Source organism: Myotis daubentonii, chromosome 4 (assembly GCF_963259705.1).
Source record: "Myotis daubentonii chromosome 4, mMyoDau2.1, whole genome shotgun sequence".
Classification (NCBI taxonomy): domain Eukaryota; kingdom Metazoa; phylum Chordata; class Mammalia; order Chiroptera; family Vespertilionidae; genus Myotis; species Myotis daubentonii.
In genome coordinates, this window is record NC_081843.1 from 56,794,623 (window position 1) to 56,815,576 (window position 20,954).

Consider the following 20,954-nt stretch of genomic DNA (forward strand, 5'->3'; position numbering starts at 1 on the left):
ATTAATTATACACTAAAAATGGGTGAATTTTATGATGTGTAAATTAAAGTTGACACATATAATGCAAAGGAAGAGGTCACTCTATGATTTTAGTAAAAACCATTGTACTGGGTCTACTTAATAAAAAAAAATCTAACCCTTTCTAAAATGAATATTTTCCTAGTAGTTCTAAAATTGACTTTTTTTAATGAAAAACTTAAAAAACTTTAATATTATATCTAAATCCTCTTATAAAATAAACAAGTTTTCCCTTAATTTTTAAAGTCCAAAAGCCACTCAATTCAGTTTAAAAATGAAAATATATGACTTCCTGACCGTGTACATTGGTGCCAGGTTAACCAAAAGGAAAACAAAAGTCACCCATATTCAAAGGGACCAAATTTTCTCTTGGCAGTTCCTTACTAATGCATGGGCATGAAATAGTTACCGTGTGAGTAGCAAAAATCCAAGTTGTATTTTTGTCAGTACAGTGCACTAAAGTGGCTCCTAGAGGGAGGTGGGGCATGAGAACAAGAGTTAGCAAGAGCAAGAGAGAGGTTTAAACATCTCATCATCGCTGCTAATGATGTTGCCCGAAGTCTCTGCATGAGATGCAGGTTACCTCAGAGCAGTGGTTCTCAACCTTCCTAATGCCGCGACCCTTGAATACAGTTCTTCATGTTGTGGTGACCCCCAACCATAAAATTATTTTTGTTGCTACTTCATAACTGTAATTTTGCTACTGTTATGAATCATAATATAAATATCTGATATGCAGGATGTATTTTCATTGTTACAAATTGAACATAATTAAACATAGTGATTAATCACAAAAACAATATGTAATTATATATGTGTTTTCCCATGGTCTTATGCGACCCCTGTGAAAAGGTCGTTCGACCCCAAAAGGGGTCGTGACCCACAGGTTGAGAACCGCTGCCTCAGAGCATCAAGACATCATAAAAAACAAAACACTCAAGCGTTTGATTTTTCAGCACCTTCTACACTGATATCCTCTCCCAAACCCCCACATAATGGAAAGAAATTTCATGCCAAGCAATATGTAACCACTAACATAGATTCAAAGGACCATGGGGAGGAAATTATCTTTTAAAACCAGTCATTTACTCTCATTTTAATTCGAGTTGGCTCCCTCACTTCACCCTGTGGGTTCATATTTTAAATGTGCTTTGCATTAAATATGCACAAAAAGGTAAGAATCTGTGTTGGTTACAGAAACTGCTGGCAGTCTACATTATTCTTCAGAAAGGATGCCTTGCCTGGCTGGCATGGCTCAGTGGCTGAGCATTGACATATGAACCAGGAGGTCACGGTTCAAGGTTGTGGGTTCGATCCCCAGTAGGGGGCATGCAGAAGGCAGTCAGGCAATGATTCTCTCTCATCACTGATCTTTCTGTCTCTCTCTCCCTCTCTCTTCCTCTCTGAAAGCAATAAAAAATATTTTTTTAAAGAAAGATGCCTAAATAGTTCTGCCCAACCAATATTATTAAATTTTCCTCTAATGTGATATTGCAGGTGTTATTCTTTGATACCAAAAAATTTATTTCAAAATGTGTTCCCCAGGTAAAGAAGCTAACTTAGTAGGCCCACAGTAAACCAAAGCGTAATACCAAACATACATTAAGAAGATTGCAAAAATGAAAACCAGAAAACCCAAACTTTATTACCAATCTTGCCATTAATCATTAATGGCAAGACTGAAATAGAACAGCTGGATTAGAGTTTCCTTCAGATGCAAGTTCTTTTCTTGGTACCATTTCAGTCTCATTTTCTCTATCTTAACTCTTTCTCTATTCTCCTCACTTGTTTTTTCTTTTCTTTCACCTTCTATAGGTGGCCTATATCTACAAGGATATAGGGTCAATGAGCAGACCCTTAGCTTCAAGCAATCAATAATTGAACTCAAACCTCCATCTGAAGAATTCAAGACTTTCTATTTCTGTGCAGAAAATAAAACAGAAAACCAACGGTAAGTCAAGATCTGCACATTTCTTCTTCTTTATTAGTCCTGCAAGAGCCTTCATAGCAAACCCTTATTCTTATTTTCCAACTTCAACTCTGATATTCAATCAAATCACTCCCTTTCTTTGCATGGTCTCTCCATGGTTACTATTACCCAGGATTCTTTTTCTTTCAATGTATAGAAGGTGGCTCTTCTCAAAGTATTATTTTCAAATAAAAAAGCAGTTTACAATTTTTCCCAAGGCAGTGACTGACTCAGGCTTCAACATAAAAAATATAATACCATAATCTGTGAGGTTGTAATTTACTAATTCAGATGTGCTGTTTCACCTCCTTTCACGTAACTCCTATTGATATGTCCATCTGAATTTGACCTTTATTTTTTTATTTTGTCATAAGTCATTGAAGGACACAGGACTTATCCATCTAATTCAATATGTTCATTGTACAACTTGGTATATACAAATGGGCACTTGGTTCATAATGATTCTGGAGAAAAAAAGCACTAAAGTTAACAAAGACAGGACCACGAAGCAGAGGAAGTGTGCTCTGGTGTCTAGAACGTCCTCCTGCATATCTCAAGTCTCCCTGTCCTAAATCCAATTCCCAAGACAGCTGTGCCCTCCAACCACTTGGTGATCATTCCTCACCTCATACGGACACTTTCTCTCAACTAATAAAAAGTATCTAATAAAAAATTCACAGTAATTTATTAAAACAGATGATGTAATAAAATTTCCAGAGACATTTGCGAGAACTAGATACACTGTTTTAACCCAAAGGAATAAAACTCTGAAAGTAGAATTTCAGGATCTCCAGCAAGTGACCATTTGAGGAAGGGAAAAAGGATCTCCCTACACCTTCCCCCATATGTAAATCTTGTCTGTTTCACTCATTCCTAAGGGCAGACTAGAGCAAGAGGAAAATGAATATAGAATTGCTAGATATTTTGCCAAGATTTTCTTCCTTGGGATGGTACTATACAATTTGGGTGGGAGATGAAGATGTTTCCCTTGAAGGTGAAGCTCCAATTGGCATATACAGGAAACAGAGTTAACTCCTATTCGATATAATGGACTGGCTTCTCTGAGAAGAGGTTGAATAGTTGGATCTCACCACCAAATCCATGAGTGGATATTATCAAAAGGAAACAATATGTAATCATCACAGAAATATTTAAAAGCATAAGAGCAAGAGCTTCACAAAGTGGTTCATGGAACTCTGGTTTCACAAGATACCCCACTCACAAAAAGTAAGTGTAAGAAATGATACAAAATATTACCTTCTTAGGTAATCACAGAGCACACTAACTTATTAATGTTGCTAAGGCACCCTACCCTGATAGAAAGAATCCTGGTTAGTGCTCCATAATTCCCATTAGCCAAGCTTATCTGACCCAAACCATCTTTTTAATAATCCCTATTAACCACCCTTAGAATAAATGCTATATATGCACATTAAAAAAAAAAACCATCCAAGAAAATGAAAGGAAGGGAGAGGAGAAGAAAGGAAAGTTAACTGCTGTGGTTTCCAAAATTTAACAAAGAAATATTTGCTCTAATGGCAATATTTGATTGCTATATGTGTGGTCAACTAAACTTTATCTTTAAATAGAAACAGAAATGTTTTTTAAAGTCTTATAGTTTCATTATTCACCATTTACAAATATTGTATCCTCTTCTGATTCTATTATTTATACGAACACAGTTTTATTTCAGAGCTACAATTGCATATTTCTCATTTGGTGTTTTATTTTTTTGTTTAATCCAAAACCTAAGGAGCATTGCTCACTTTATTAATTTCAAGCTAAATAACCAAGAGAAACAATTAAAAAATAAATGAAATGATTGTGTAACATTTCACCTTCCTTGAGTGGGATGGTTTTTTAATGACTTGTCATGCACTGTTATTTCTGCAGCTGGATTACAGCTCTGAAAATGTCTATCAAGAAATGGCTTCCTTTGCATCAGGCTATTCAAGACTTCATCAATCGACCCCTAGAGGAGACCAGAATGTAAAAAGAACCCTAATCTTAAGAGAAAATATCCACAAAATCATTACCAGCTAGTTGTGGGGATAAACAAAAACATTTCTCATTATAGAGCTTTTCAAATGAATGTTTCTCCAATATAGTAAAACTCTGTGATAAGATTATAGTTTTGTTTTTTAACTAAAGCACCAAAATCGATGTGACATTCAAATAATCCAACTTATGTCAACATCATTAATCCCCCCTCATGTTTTCCCCCCTAAGACTGTACATGTTGGCTTCAACATATACTATGCCCTATCCACCCGCCCCGTCTTTTGAAAACATAAATACAATAAAGTTGATTTATTTTATTTTCTCTTTTTTATTCTTTTCTAAATGTTCCACTCTGTGCTTTAGCTATAGGCTTCTTAGAATGCCTACAGGCCCTGATGTGGGAAGCTGATATTTGGGAAAATGAAAATCATGGAAATGAAGTGCCTTAAATGATGAATAAATAATTCGGCTAAACAAGGTCCTCTCTGTTAGGTCATCTTATAATCAACTGACTCAAGTGACTCCTAGGACTTCCCACATGGAAAAAAAAAAAGTAATATTATTCTTATAAAAATTAAACGAGGAAAGAATTAGACTAAATTTAGGGGAGAAAAATGCAAAGGCATAGGTCTTATTATTACCTGAATATTTATCATACTATAGGGGGCAAACACAAAATAATTAAAAATGTCTTGCTCTTGATACTGACAGTAAAATTCAGAGAAATTGGAAAGTGAATTCTAGTCATTGGGCTAATTTCTCAGGGGAACAATTTTTAAGTGTATCCAAGATGTCAGGATGCATTTGGAAGTCCTATGCCTTCACTAATGGAACATAAAACACAGATTCCAGGGAGTTCAACTACCAGATGCAAGTGCTCTGCAGCAGCTCAAAAATGAAAAAAAAAAATAAAAAATTGAAATCTTGTCTTTTCATAAAATCATAGTATTTCAGAACTCATACGGGCCTTACAATGCAACCCCTTTTCTTCCTGGCTGAGGCTCAGGGAGGTAGTAGTCTGTTGAAGATCACATTGGTTGTTACTGGCAGAACTAAAACGGAATCCTGGTCTTCACCTCTCCATCCACTGCTGCTTCCATTCATCCTACGGCTCCTCACTGTGCTCACGAATGTGGTGTATTTTCACAAAAACAATGTGACCACTCTCTCCCCAAAGTTATCAAAGACTTCTAGTCGTTGGCTGAGAACTGAAACATGTCAATTCCAGCCATGTTTATATTTCCGCAATCTCATGGAAGACTGCATCATCTTTCAAATTATATCCTTTTCCAGCGAATCTTAAATGTGAAAAATATATCAAAATTTGAGTCATTTTTCCTATACTCTTCACCACCACCGCGCGCCCCTCCCGCCCAGTGAACTCTTCAAACAGATGGCTCCAGTTTGCAGCTGCCTTTCACAGCAACTCAGATAAAGGCGGCTTGTGAGTAAGCATACACTGCTCAGTTGCCATATTAAGAGAAGCGGCCCACAGGAACTCATGCCCAAAACAACACTGTAATACTCTGGCCAACTTAATACCATAATCAAAAATATCCAGTTAACAATAACAGATCGCCCTCTGTTCTGAGAATGGCCCCTTTGTTCTCCGGGTATTGACCATGATAATAATGAGGCCTTTCAGCAGGGGCGTCATCAGTAATGCTCATGTCAGAAACCTGGAGCTCACACATCCGCTCCCAGCAGGGTGCTCTGCGGGTCTGGAGCCGCGCCATGGAATGCAGAAACTGCACAGCCAGCAGTGCCCACAGCCAAGGGCAACACTGACCGGAGCTTCCCCACAAGGAGAGAAACAAGAGCAACTCCCTCAGGAAAGTGTGAATACGATTTTACCTGAATTAAGCAAGCACTCATATACCTCGCTGGCAAGTGAAGGGTATCAACATTCGAAGTTCCAAGTCACAGCCCAAAAACTATTGTTGTTAGTCCTGGAAGGTTCTAGACACCTAAACAATCCTGGACATCATACCAAAAAAATAAAAATAAACGTGTTGTGTATTTTTATGTGGAGAGGATTCTAAGCTTTTATATGGTTTGCAAGGGATATGTGACCCAGAAAGAACTTAGTTTTAAGATTAAGAACATTTCCCTGGATCCATAGGTTTCCATCTCCAATAGACCCAATGCAGAGGGAAAAGGGTGCAGGGCCAGCCGTCTACATATGCACCATCTGACTGCACATTGTAACATTAGCCCACCTTTTGGCAAATCAAGAAGAATTCCCTATGAGCCCGATAGTCACGGAGTCAATAAATGTTCATTGGGCACCTACTGTGGGCCACTGCGGGCTGCCACCCGGCCTACTTTTAAGGAGAGGCAGAAAGAATTGTTCAAAGCATGCACTCTGCAGCCCGAGGGCCCGAGTTCAAATTCTAGCTTTATCACTTCTGTCCATCACCTTGGTTTAACTCTCCCTGCTTTAGTTTCCTCATCTACAAATGGATATGATTATAGCATCTGTCACATGTTTATGAGGATTAAATGACTGGTCCATGAAAAGCACTGAACAGTGAGCAGCCCCAGTGAACTCTCGATCTCATTAGCAAGGATTGCCAGCTGGTTCTATGCAGACCTCCTATCCCTGTGGACAGCTCCAGAAGGAATGCATCTTGCCTCCTTCGCCTCACTACCTGCAGAGGGGAGGATGGAGCGTCCCATCAGGGAGGAGCATTGTCTTAAGTGGACTTAGGAGAAGGCCAAGTACTAGTAGAGTTTGAGGCTTTCTGAGTCATATGCAGCACAGTGCTGCCTATTTAGAACCCCAAAGACTGGCCTACTGTTGTCAAAACTCTGCTAGCCCCCAAGTTGATAAACTGGGAAGAGTTTCCATCAGCACTCCTAGAAGCCCTAAACTAAGCCCCCATTGTTCTCAGGAGGTCCCCGCAGGCCTACGTCAGTGCTGGTGTAACTCCAGTTCTCGTTCGGCCTCATCCGCGGTCTTAATGTGCACACAATGAGGAAAACCCGTGGACTGTTCTGTACTTGGGAATTACATTTAGGGATGATAGAGTAATAAACATCAAAGACACAGTAATTTGTTCCCATAGAAAAGGAACACTAGAAGCAATCGGTCTATTTCCTTACTTGCCTCACCCACTCAGCCTGAGAAAATGATAGCAATGATCCTTTGCCTTCAAATCACTTCTCAAGCTTCTTCCTGGGTTCGGAACAGTCTCCCCGACCCTCAAAATGAGAATAAATATTTTCCCTAAAGAGGTTTGGCTAACACAGAAGAATTGTCTTTTCCATTCTAGACCACCCAACAACCATGTAACACTCATCTCTAAGACATGTTCATAGCAGGATGTATTTTTTCAAATCTGTCTTTTTAGAATGAAACCATTCTTAAGCAAAGAATTTTCACTGTAGTGACTCTTCATAGGCTATGAATGCCCAGGATGCATAAACAAGGTTCTGAATATACTAGTGGATCATTTCATCCTTTTTTGAAGCAGACTGGGAAGAATCTCATGCCTGTAATTACCGGTTTGATGATTTCACAGGGGTAGGAATAGGAATATGTCTGTCTTACCGTTTTCCCTGAAGCTAGCACAATAACTAGCCTACATTGAGCATTTGATATTCATATGGTAAAAGCATAAATAAATGAATTTCAGGCATTTATTTAATCACAAATGAAAACTAAATTTACTAATTTTGTGCTAGGAATTTAAGGACTGCAAATTACAGAAAGGTTTTAGAGATAAGTTAAGCATAAAGGTATTATAATTATTAAGAAACTAGCCTTGACTAGTTTGGTTCAGTGGATGGAGCATCAGCCTGCAGACTCAAGGGTCCCAGGTTCGATTCCGGTCAAGGGCATGTACCTTGGTTGCGGGCACATCGCCAGTAATGTGTGTGCAGGAAGCAGCTGATCAATGTTTCTCTCTCACTGATGTTTCTAACTCTATCCTTCTCCCTTCCTCTCTGTAAAAAATCAATAAAATATATTAAAAAAAGAAAGAAACTAGTAGCCCTGTGCACGAATCCGTGGGCCAGTAGCTCACCAGTAGTTCGCTGCCACCCTCTAGTAGCTTTCCGCCTGCTGCCCCGCCCTCCTGTAGTTCCTCCTGCCCCCCGCCCTCCTCATAGTTTGCTATCTGTCCCCTCCTGTAGCTCTCTGCCACCAGCTTGTAGCTCGCTGACCCACCATCCTGTGGATCCGTGATCCGGTTGTTATGCAGTCGGTCATTATGCTTCATGGTGTAATGACCATGTGCATATTACATCTTTATTATATAGGATAGTGGCATATGATGGAACCTAAAGGCAAGAATGCACCTCAGAGGGATGCAGCCTCAATAGGGATTGGAGCATAAGAAACCCAAGGTATCTTCTCTGCTCTACTGCTTGCCGTCCACCTACCTCATTCTTCTTCCTGCACGTTGACTTTGTTTGATATGGAGAATGAATGCAGGAATTGGAAGTCAAAACCCCAGTGACAGTCATAGCCTCTAATCAGCATCACCCATGAAGATTGCCTAACCCACATATTCATCAAGTCTATGACCAGAGGAGGGGGTAGCCTAGCCTTTGTAGACTCATATGTAGAGTCAGCATGTTAGAGTCTGCATCTCACCAGCAACAGCAAGGGCCTACCCAGCAACACGTAAGGGAGAACCAAACTCAAAACAGGAGCTTTCCCTTTACCAGTGAAGAGCTAGAGGAGCCTTCCTAGTGCCAAGGCACTTGCTCCCACACAGAGGTAAATGCCATCCCTCCACGCTTTCCAGATGCTTGAAAGCTGTCGCACCCTGGATGATGGTACTCAGAGAACTAGGCAGCTGCTATTCCAGTCGAGCTTCTATCACTTGCCATCAAAGTGTCTAGAGTGATTAAGATAGCCACATGATTTAGCTTCCAAATCAGGGAATTTTGAGAAAAGACTATTTTTTTAATGTTTTTTTAATCCTCACTTGACAATATTTTTTCCATTGATTTTTAGAGAGAGTGGCAGGGAGGGGGAGAGACACAGAGAGAAACATTGATGTGAGAGAGACACATCTATTGGCTGCCTCCTGCATGACACCAACTAGGGCCAGGGATTGAGCCTGCAACTGAGGTATGTGCTCTTGACTGGAATCAAACCTGAGACCCTTCAGTCCTTGGGCTGATGCTCTATCCACTGAGCCAAACCCACCCACTAGGGTGAGAAAAGACACTGTTAATAATTATACGGAAACAACAGATACAAGCAGGCAGTGTCTCAGCAAAGTGAAACTCATGCCATCTTATGAATACTGGACAAACTGGTGTTCTCTGCTTCATCATCCACAGGGCGGAACATGATTTTAGCTGACAGCTTCAAGTATGGATGTTCTCAGGTCCAGTTCCCTGTGAGAGAATGATTTCTCTCTTTCAATACCAATGCCAACAAATAGAAAGAGACCCATTACTCATGACCAAGAAGGTGGGCTTAAAATATAAAGAAGTAGGTTCTGGAAGCTGGGTAACCTTAACACTGTTTGTTTGGAGTAGAGCAGAGGGAGGAAGAGCTGGATTTCCAGTAAAATGAAGTCTCTGGGAAGCCAAGGATTGGGATTTTATTCTACTTAAATAAGTTTAATGGTGAGAAAAAAGACTTAGAAGCCAAAGAATTCAAATGACTGTACAACTTAATGAATTAGCCTGCCACAGTTCCATGCGTGCGTGCAGAAAACATGGGATTCTTGTGTCTGAAACAAGACTTTTTTTACTCAGTCAAAGCACTGTTGTTGCTATAACTTATGACACTGGTTTCAGCTCTGTCACTAACTAGCTGCATCGCCTTAAAATAAAAGTCATTCGGCTTTTCAGATATTTACTCTCATCACCTTTATTTTTGTGCTATGCAGACGCAGGCCCCGAATAGATTTCAAAACTAATTTACTTAAGCAACAGTTCTTGAGAAATATGGTAGAATAGTGGAATTAACTACCCCACACTTTAAAGAAGTTTCTATATTATACAATAAATGAGAATGTAGTTTGAGATTATGAGGAAGGTATAGTAATCTGTAATTAAAATTATAAATATGAAACAAGAGACCCCTTTTGGGCAGACATTGTTCAAATAACACTGGAATCAAATTTGACCTTTCACAGAGCTTCACTACTGTGTTGATTTAGCAGCAAAGCAATGAAGTGTTATATTATAAGTGTGAGTTTCAAACAGGAACTCTCTTGGGTGAATGCCATTGAACCACACCAAGTCCTTTATTTTACTAAAATCTCCCTCTCAGACAACTTTCCAACTGATTATACATATTTGTCCTTTATGCTTCATCAGTTTCTCAACTTGTAGATATAAATAAAATGTTTTGTTCACAGAATCTGTTCAATTGTAGTCACTGTAATTATGACTTTCTTTTTAAATGGTTATGCTGTACTTTTCTATGCTGTAAGATAAATTAAAATTTTGTTTGGGGGAATTTTACTCTATTTCTTGTGCCAACATAAGGTAATAGGATCCAATCATTTTGTCCCATTTTCATACGGACTTTTCTAGCTTCTCTCACCTTCCTCTGGAGTGTTAATTACCTGCAAAATCTAATACTAATTGGACCAACAGAGTTATATTTAGCCCCAGTACTTTCAGCAATATTATATTTACTGTGAATTTGTTAATTATGGATTTCCATGAAAATATACTGATGATGCTATTTTCAGGGTTTTTTTTCCCTTAGTCTCATGAGAATATATTCTTGATCTTTGAAAGGCATGTGTTTGTGTTTTGATCTTTTTTTTTATTTTTTATCTTTGCTAGTACTTCCTAACTTTTTTTTTTATTGCATGACAGGGTTTTAATTTAACACAATGTTCCTTGATTGCAATAGTGATACTGAAGTTCCCCTTCCACAGAAATATATGTCATTAAAAACTGGAGGTTCCTCTGTTCTCCTACAGCAGTGGTTCTCAACCTTCTGGCCCTTTAAATACAGTTCCTCATGTTGTGACCCAACCATAAAATCATTTTCGTTGCTACTTCATAACTGTAATGTTGCTACTGTTATGAATCGTAATGCAAATATCTGATATGCAGGATGGTCTTAGGCGACCCCTGTGAAAGGGTCGTTCGACCGCCAAAGGGGTCGCGACCCACAGGTTGAGAACCGCTGTCCTACAGCATCCATTCTTTTGTCCACGACTGTGGTGCTTTTACTTCAGGAACCACTTAAACCTGGTTTCAAATGCAGTAGCAGCTTAGAATCATGTACACACCATTCAGCTGAAGAAGTTATAGGTACTAAAGAGTGCCTTCATTCCTAGAGAGGTGAAATTTTCAAGTTCTTACCGAGAATTGACAAAGATGCCATGTCAAATAAGATCATTACTCCATCATGTTCCGCTACAAAGTTTCCATGCTTCAGGTATCAAGTAAAATAAGCATGGCTCCTGAAAAACCTTCATGGAATTATCTTTCTCATGAACACTGGTTAAAACAGCAATAGGCTTTCATCCAATTGGTAAATAATCATTTGATCAGGGGAAATAATTATGAGCACAGCATCCATATATTTAGTCAAAAGATAAAATCAGGTTTAACATGTATTCAAATTTTTAGCTTCTGTGATCATTCATTCATTCTCAGCATGTGTCAGGCCCTGGAGAACAGTTGCCTGGTGCACAAGGTTGCTGTCCTCACTGCAGAGCTGACCTTCTAGTGGAGGAGTCTAGCATTAAACTAGCAATGCAGTAAATCAATGAATGAAATAACTACAAAAAGTGATGAATGCAACAAAGAAAATAACCAGCTTATTCTGAGAGAGAAGAAAGTGATCATGTTAGTCAGATAGGATGGGCAGGAAAGGGCTCTCTATTAAACGGAGACCCAGAAGATGAGAAGAAGCCTCTTTGGGAATAGCTGGATTTCTGTCAGAAGATGGAAAACAAGTGAACAAAAAAAGGGGGTTGCAGATGCAGAAGAGTTTGCTAATCATGGAGCAGGAGCTGTGGAGGCACAAGGAGCCAAGGGAGATTGAGTCAGCTTGGCTAACATATTGAGCCCCCTTAAAGAGACAGGTACTGAGCCCCTTACAGAGACAAGCTTATTACTATAAAGACCTGGGCGCTTGAGCTTCATACCACTGCTGAGGTAAACTAGAGAGGGAGGCATGATTAAATTAATTATAATAAATTCTTAGTTAAAAAAGTAAGCATTGTTATAGCATTGAAGCATCACACATTTTGCTGGGAGGGGTGACATCCTACAGTACACCAACTGACTAGCTATTATTAAAGCACCACTGCTCAAATTTGTGATGACATAACTTTTCATCCGTATTTTCAACTAATTATAATAGTTTAAAAATAAAATGTGATAAATTTGCATGACATTTTCTTTGCACTACCTAATACCTCTTGGTAGGCTGAGTGCTAATGGATTCTGCTTCCCCACCGCACCTGTACTTTTTCACTGATAAGTACACTGTCATAATATAGTGTTAGAATAACAAAGTATTGTGTCTAAATCATTTTTTATGTACCCTGAAACTACTTGGCTCAGGTAGTTACTTGCAAGGCTAATAGATGTTTTAATAGGTTAAGTACCTTCCTGATTGAATTGGCTTTGTTCTCTTCCAATGCCATAAGTTGCACTCTTACTACAGACAATTTCTCAAAAGACCATGTTGTTTTGTTGTTTTTAAAAGTGCTCTGCCATTATAAAAATAACTCCAAGCACAAGTCCTAAAATCATAGGTCAACTGTGTCACATGCAAAGGACATTCAGTACATTCTTTTGTCATATCGTAAAGTACTTCCTTTGTACTGAAGCAGAGACATAAAAAAGGTAAGTGACTTACTGAGATCATAAACAAAAACGATGATAAAAAAAAAGAGAGAGAAGTGAATACCCAGCCCTGGCAGTACAGAGGAAGAAGACTCTATCTAAAAGATAAGCCCTGCCACATGATCACTAACATGACGCAGAAAGAAATGCCTGGCAATTTACAGGTTAGAACAAGAGGATAAAGGCTCAAGGTAACCACAAGTGTTTTACATCTTTCTTAAAAGAAAAAAAGACTGAATAGAGTGAGTTTTTAAATCCTCATTTTCAAAATAAAGAAGTTGAAGTCTGTTGGAAGCTGAAAAATCTACAGGTTACCCGTGAATAATGGAATTAGAGACACCAGATCCTATAATAACATAGAAGCACTAGTCTAAGCAGCAGAGATTTGCTTAGAGAACCCAATGGTTTATGGAGAAACTCCAGTATAATGTAGAAAACAGAGAGAGAAAAGAAAAGATGGTGACTCGAGAAATGCATTAGGTTCCCTTTTATTCTTTAAGAACTGAAGTCAGTTCATTGACAAAGAACCATAGGTGCTAATCATCCGAGAGATGCAAGTCAAAACAGCAATGAGGTACCATCTCACACCTGTCAGACTGGCTATCATCAACAAATCAACAAACGACAAGTGCTGGAGAGGATGTGGAGAAAAAGGAACACTTGCGCACTGCTGGTGGGAATGCAGACTGGTCCAGCCACTATGGAAGACAGTATGGAGTTTCCTTAAAAAACTGAAAATGGAACTCCCATTTGACCCTGTGATCCCACTTCTAGGAATATATCCCAAGAAACCAGAAACACCAATCAGAAAGGATATATGCACCCCTATGTTCATAGCAGCACAATTCACCATAGCTAAGATCTGGAAACAGCCTAAGTGCCCATCAGTAGATGAATGGATTAGAAAACTGTGGTACATCTACACGATGGAATACTATGCTGCTCTAAAAAGGAAGGAACTCTTACCATTTGCAACGTCATGGATGGAACTGGAGAGCATTATGCTAAGTGAAATAAGCCAGTCAATAAAGGAAAAATACCACATGATCTCACTCATTCGTGGACAATAGAGACCATTATAAACTTTTGAACAATAATAGATACAGAGGCAGAGCTGCCTCAAACAGATTGTCGAGCTGCAGCGGGAAGGCCGGGGAGGGTTGAGGGGCAGGAGGTAGGGGGGTAAGAGATCAACTAAAGGACTTGTATGCATGCATATAAGCATAACCAATGGACATAAGACACTGGGTGATAGGGGAGGCTAGGGGACTGTCTAGGGCGGGGGGATAAAATGGATACATATGTAATACCCTTTGTAATACTTTAAGCAATAAAAAAAAAAAAAAAAGAACCATAGGTGGAACCTTGGCCAACTGAGAGCTCAGTCATTGTGGTGAGTTCTTGATGTGTCTAAAGAAAGATGAATCCCCAGTGGCATGATGATTTGGTCACCTGAAGCAGCAGGTCTGCTATGAGAATGGCTGTATTACATCATACAAGGTTCCCGAAAATTCAAAGGCCACTGACCAAGACAGTAAGAGCGTTTCATGACACCAAGAAATGAGATCAAGAAAACACTCTGAATTTAGGGTATAGTAGAGTCAACTGGCCCCAGTGACAAACTTGTTGTTCTCGCATAGGGCATAAGGGCAGGAGATATAAGTTCAGGCAGCACATCTGGAAAATGTGATAAGTAGTAAATGTCTAGTTCTAGAGAACACTGACCTTCTGCCCCATGAAGGAGGAGCAAACGATCATGAATTACTACACTGGCTAGGAAGAAAGAGCAAAAACAGGCCCACTGCATCAAGGATCTAAAAGTTCACCATCCCAGTACTACAAACATAATGGGGAAAATGTACTTTCCTTGTTATAGTTTCCATGTCAAAATCTAATCCAACTAAGAATGTCTCTGAAAGACATAAGGTCCCCAGGTGGTTAGTACTGAGGAGCTGAGGCTAAACTATATCAGTCAAGAAGTTATACTCAGCGAGAGCCTTTTAGCTATACATGTTTAAAGAGGCTGAAAATTCCATGGTGGTGCCAGCCAGCTTCCTGCTACGTGTCACGTCACTGAAAGAAGTGATGTTGACACATTAATTCTCCTTCCATGGACCTTTGAGTTACAGTGAGAGAAAGCAATTAGTACCTAAAGACACAAGACCATCACATTCTGAACCAAAGTAAGTTATTCTCTCTTTAGTTAGAGCAGCACTGTCAATAGGCAGCCTCTCCAGCCGTGGGCAAACTACGGCCCGCGGGCCGGATTCGGCCTGTTCGGCTCTTCTATCCGGCCCGCAGAGCCGAAAGAGCGAGGGTTCTCTTGCTCTCCCCTCCGCTCCTTCACCAGCAGCAGTGTTAACATGTATTAGTTCACACAAACACTCCATCCATGCTTTTGTTCTGGCCCTCCGGTCCAGTTTAAGAACCCATTGTGGCCCTCGAGTCAAAAAGTTTGCCCACCCCTGCTAGCCACATGTGGCTATTGAACACTTGAAATGTGACTAGTGGTGTGTTGTTAGTGTAAAATATACACTAGATTTATTAGATTTAGTACCAAAAAATGTAAACGATTTCACTAATGATTCCTTATATTTGTTACCTGTTCAAACAATAATCTATTGAAGTTATTAGTCTAATTAAAATAATTTTTAAATCTTAGCTATGGTAAATTGTACTGCTATGAACATAGGGGTGCATATATCCTTTCTGATTGGTGTTTCTAGTTTCCTGGGATATATTCCTAGAAGTGGGATCACTGGGTCAAATGGGAGTTCCAGTTTTAATTTTTTGAGGAAACTCCATACTGTTCTCCACAGTGTCTGCACCAGTCTGCATTCCCACCAGCAGTGCACGAGGATTCCTTTTCCTCCGCATCCCCGCCAGCACTTAAATAATTTTACCACTTTTTTTTTTAGTTTTCTAATGTAGTTACCAGAAAAATTTTAATTACATATGTAACTCACAATATATTTCTATTGAACAGTGCAGAGCTACAGCTTCCACATTATACTGATAAAAAAAAACAAAAAACAACAACCAACCAAACAAACAAAAAACACCAAACTTGCCCTAGCTGGTTTGGCTCGGTAAATAGAGCGTTGGCCTGCAGACTGAAGGGTCTCAGGTTCAATTCCTGTCAAGGGCACATACCGGGGTTGCAGGCTGGATCCCCAGTGTGGGGTGTGCAGGAGGCAGCCAATCAATGATTCTCTCCCATCATTGATGTTTCTATCTCTCTCTCCCTCTCCCTTCCTCTCTAAAATCAATAAAAAAAATATATTTTTTAAAAAACAAACAAACAAACAAACAGCAATGGAGACACGAGTCTCCTCTTCCAGAAGTCTAGGCTGGAGATGAGCCCTGACACAGTATCACTAAGAAGCTGAGATACGGAAGGCTCCACTTTTCCAGCTGACTAAGAAACTGGGAAGTCTGTGATCCTACAAAAATTAAACAAGAGCTATAAATGAAACTGTCCATGCTGGAATGAGTACAACTTTTAAAAGAACAAGAGAAAAGGTGCTCAAAGAATCATGGGAATAGACCTCATTCAGGCAGATGCACTAAGATAATTAGTGTGAGGATTGTGCAAGTTCATAGGTAGAAACTGAAGTGAGGCATACTCCAGGATGCATTTGTAATTTGCTGTCAGCACACATCCACATAAACCCAACCCCAAACACAGTGCCTCCTGCTATGACATAGTGAGGATTAGCTTGCTCTACCTCTATTCCAATGCCCTTTCTGAATTTCCTCCTATGGATAGAGCTAGAAAACTGAAGAAAATGGCTTCGGTTTCAGATGATATTTTTTTGGTTCTGTCAGTCAGACGCACAAATAGGAGACCTGAGTTTGGAACTGCATACACGGGGTAAGAGCAGAGCAGTAGCATTTATGTTGGGATCTTACTTCCCAGGCTGATAGATGGGAGGGCAAGAGCATCAGCTGGACAGGTGACTCCACTGGTGGCGAGGGCAGCAGCTCCTTGGCAGCTTAGTTTTGTATGAAGATTCGGGAGCCATTCCAAGAATCTCAGTCTAATCTACGTATGTCTCTTCAACTATAGAATGTACACAAAAATGGTCCGTATCTTATAGGCCATTTTGGGTAGTAATAAACTACTGCCCAAATAAATTTCTTTGTAGGGCTGGCATAGTGATCAGCACCTGTTCGCTTTTATTAGAATGTTAATGTTCGTTATGAGGATTTGAATTCGGGGTTTATCGTGAAGGAGGCTTGCATCGCAAGTGAGATTCTGACCAGAGGTAAAACTGATTACGTTTTCCTCCCACGAAGAACCAAGGGGAAAAGTCCTTAATCTAGTCACACATTGAATAGAAGTTGGAGAAGCACCTTCTTCCATAAATTCCTGAGAGAGGATAATAACGCTCTCAAGCAGGTAAGAATAAGAGACCACAGGCATCTGCCATGTAGCAATGCTTCAGGAAGCTAATTACCTGGGGCTGTTCATGAAAACGTGTGTGGCTGGAGGGGCCATAAAGAGAAACAGCCATTTCAAAGTAACAACACAGAAATCAAAATAAACAAAAACTCTTTGCTGCTTAGTCCTCATACTAATGGAGAATGTTACATGAAGGTTGAACTAATTTATTTTCCAAGACTACATTGCTGACTTCATTTCCAGAGGGCACCGTTAATTAATTCTTTAAATGGCTATTAAGCCTCCATGTACCAGGCACTGGGGATTAAAATGTCAGAAAGCAAATCAGTGACCTGTAGTTGCCATGGCAAGGGGAGATAGGAGCTGAAATGAGATAGGAATGGAGTTTGACTGGAAAAGCATAAATCTTGGATACAGTTCTTGGGATGAGTAGGATTCAGCGGCATAATGTTCCCCAAAAGTTTTTATCTCTTTACTTACACTTTACATCAGCCTTCTTCCACGTTCCCTTGCCCAGAGGACTAACAACCAATCTAGAAGCGATGCTCTGAGCTGCTTGGCAAAAGTCAGGGGAGCAATGTTAACTTTTTAAAACAAACTAAAATTTACAAAAAGTTTACAAGTATTGTACAAAGAAACTTATTCCTGAATCCCCTGAGGATAAGTCACTGCCATGATGCGTCATCATACTCAAATACATTCATGTGATTTTCCTACAAGCAGGGACATTCGCTACACAGCCACAACACAACAACCAAAATCGGGACGTTAACACTGATACATTGCCACCAGCTCCTCCTCAGACCCCGTCTGAGTTGCACCAGTTGTTCCAATAATGCCCTTTAATAGGATCCACTTCAGAATCCTGGGTTGCATTTAGTTGCCACATCTCTTTAGTCTCCTTCCATCTGCAACAGTTCCTGACTTGTGAACTGGGCACTTTGAAGATTATAGGTCAGTTATTTTGTAGTATTACCCTCAATTTTGGTTATTCTGATATTGTCTCATGATTATCAAATGGCAAACAATCTCTGTTGGCACCATTTTGACTAACATTCACTTTGAGCAAGGTGGTAATCTGCCAAATTTCTCCATTGCAACCTTATTCTTTATCTCCAATAATTAAAAAGGAGTTTGTGGAGAGACACTTTAAAACTACATAAATAACCCATCCCTCACCGATTATTTTTATTTATTCATTTATTTATTTACTAGTATATCAGTATGCCCTCATGGTTTCTGATTTTAATCAGTGAGTTATAACCCATATTCTCATGACTTAGCTTGATGTTCAGATTGCCTCAGATTTGGTCAGTGGAAGTTCCTTCAGACTGACTCTGTGTCCAGTTGATGTTGCCCACATCATTCTTTGGGCACTTTTTAACTTTCTGGTGCAACAAGATGTTCCAGATTCATATTGTACTTTGCCTGTTCCATCCTGGAATCAGCCATTTCCCTAAGAAGCTTTGGATTCCTTTTGGTTGAAGGTAACAGTATTGCCAGCTGTCAGCCACTTCAGGGAGTGCCTTAGCTACACATAGCGGCCTTGCCCAAGGTCACACCCTATTCTGAGCAACCCAGTTGAGGCAGGTGTGGAAGTCTGTCTCAGTGTATGCCTCCTGGAAAACTAAAACTAAACCAAAGCCCAGATCTAGTTACTAGTTGTTTTCTTTGATATTGGGGTGTTGCTACTCCTAAGCCCTCTCAGTGAGCAGAGGGAGATTTTTTGTGTGTGCGTGTGTGTGTATACACGTAAACACATGTATATTTATACAAGGTGGGGCAAAAGTAGTTTTACAGTTGTGGGTGCATGAAACACAGAGTTTATTTTTATACTATTTTTATGAATTATTGTATTATTTTTCATACAAACAACTGTAAACCTACATTTGCCCTACCCTGTATAGCTATGGTAGGTTTAAATATATCCACAGCTGAACTCTGGAACCTGTGAATGCTACCTTATACAGTTGTTGTTTGTAAAGGAGGGAGCCATTGTAGATATAATTAAGTTTAAACAATCTTGAGGTGGGGGAGTTAGCATGGATTCTCCAGGTGGGGCAGTGTAATCCCAAAGGTCCTTATAAGAGAAAGGCAGGAGGGCAGAATCAGAGCATGAGATATGACAATGGAAGCAGAGGCCAGGGTGACACAGGACCACAAGCCAAGGAATGCCAGCAGCTTCTAGAAGCTGCAAAGACAAGAAAATAGATTCTCCTCTGTAGCCTACAGAAGGAACGTAGCCCTGCAACATCTTGATTGCAGCCCAGTGAAACTGATTTTAGACTTCTGGCCTCCAGAACTGTGAGAAAATTCATTTCTGTTGTAAGCCACCAAGGTTTTGGTCGTTTGTTAGCAGCCCTAGGGAACTAATTCAACATCTATCACTACATAGAAGCCTTCCTTGCCCAGCTCAGACTCTGATGCCCATAGCGGGTCACCACCCCCTGCACCCTGCGGCTCCAGCATCCTGGGGTGACATCCCCTGGAGGATGACCATCTCCTCCTGCTCAGATGCAGAGAACGCATGCCAGGCCACACTCTGTACAGATGCTCTCCTCACCCCACGGAGGTTCCAGCTTCCCATGCCCCACACCAGGCTGCCTTTCTGTGCATAAGGGATGCATTACACAGCATTGCTTCGTAGCTTTCTTTGCCTCACTTCCCTTTTTTTTTTTTTTTTTTTTTTTTTTTTACCTTCCCCTGCCTGGGCTTATACTGCCCAAACAAAGTATCAAAACAGGAATCCCTGAGTTAATCTGTTTTTAGAACTGTATTAAAATATATTTCATTTTCAAAATTGAGCTATCAGCTATTAAAGTGTGTATACATTTTTGGGGACACCTTTGTTGAGACAGAAGATTAATTTCCTTTATAAGTCTTCTGATATTACTGATTTTAAAAATTAACTCTGTATATTACTTTCATAAAGTAAAAAAATAATTTTAAATTATATGATGACTACCATTATATGCAGTTAAAATTGCTCACATACCTTTCATAAGTTTTCCCCATAGTTCGGAGGAACAAGGTAACAATTATTTTAGTAGTATTCTAATAATGTTGACTTAAATCTCTGCACTTACACACATTTTATAGATTTTTGTAAAAAAAAAAAACACAAAAACAAACAACCCTTTTATAAAAAATGAAGGAAGATGTCATCATAAGATCAATGCCTCCTTGTATCCTGCTTAAAGTGCTATGTTCTTGAAATGGCAGCAAGTGCTTTATGGCAGAACAGCAATAAGTCAATCTATAGACTCATCTTAATGAATTATAGAGGAAAGAGCAGCAGCTAAAAAAAGAAACCATTTTATTTTTACATTGACTGTCTTTTGAAAAATGGAACTGAGGGTGGAATTAATGATTTAATTAAACCACTTAATGTTTTATTAAAGTCAATATGGTCTAGTGTTCCTGTGCAACCATCAGATTATCAATAAAAGCTCATATTTATTTTTGCCAAAGAAGTCATATTTAGTATAAGATGTGCCTGCATTACAGAGCCTCTAATTGTGTTCAGGGACTTTCCATTGGGGGCGGGGGGGGGGCGTGTCACAAAATTCTACTGAAAAAAAATCAGGTCAGGCTCTGAAGGCATGATTTATTCAGCTTGGTTACCACTCGCCACGAGGAGCTCTATTTCTGCTCCGTTCAGCAGAATATCGGCTGGACTTTTACAGGAAAGGAGGGACTCAAGGTCACCAGTGCAAAACCCACTTGAGGCTAACGTAGCCAGCAGCAAACACTGAAGCACAGGAGCGGATT

The 20,954-nt window shown here is 39.7% G+C and overlaps 1 protein-coding gene and 1 long non-coding RNA gene across 3 annotated transcripts in view; one reads left to right on the plus strand and one right to left on the minus strand.

Moving 5' to 3' along the window:
• Positions 1–4,305, plus strand: part of LOC132233378 (uncharacterized) — a 100,715-nt gene extending 96,410 nt beyond the window's left edge. Inside the window, exons 12-13 of the mRNA XM_059693966.1 lie at positions 1,834–1,969; positions 3,881–4,305. Of these exons, the coding sequence (XP_059549949.1) occupies positions 1,834–1,969; positions 3,881–3,980 (236 nt within the window). The 3' untranslated portion in view covers positions 3,981–4,305. The remainder of the gene's footprint in view (positions 1–1,833; positions 1,970–3,880) is intronic.
• LOC132233379 (uncharacterized) overlaps positions 1–20,954 on the minus strand; it is a 111,563-nt gene that overhangs the window by 22,705 nt on the left and 67,904 nt on the right. The gene's annotated exons all lie outside the window — the stretch shown is intronic.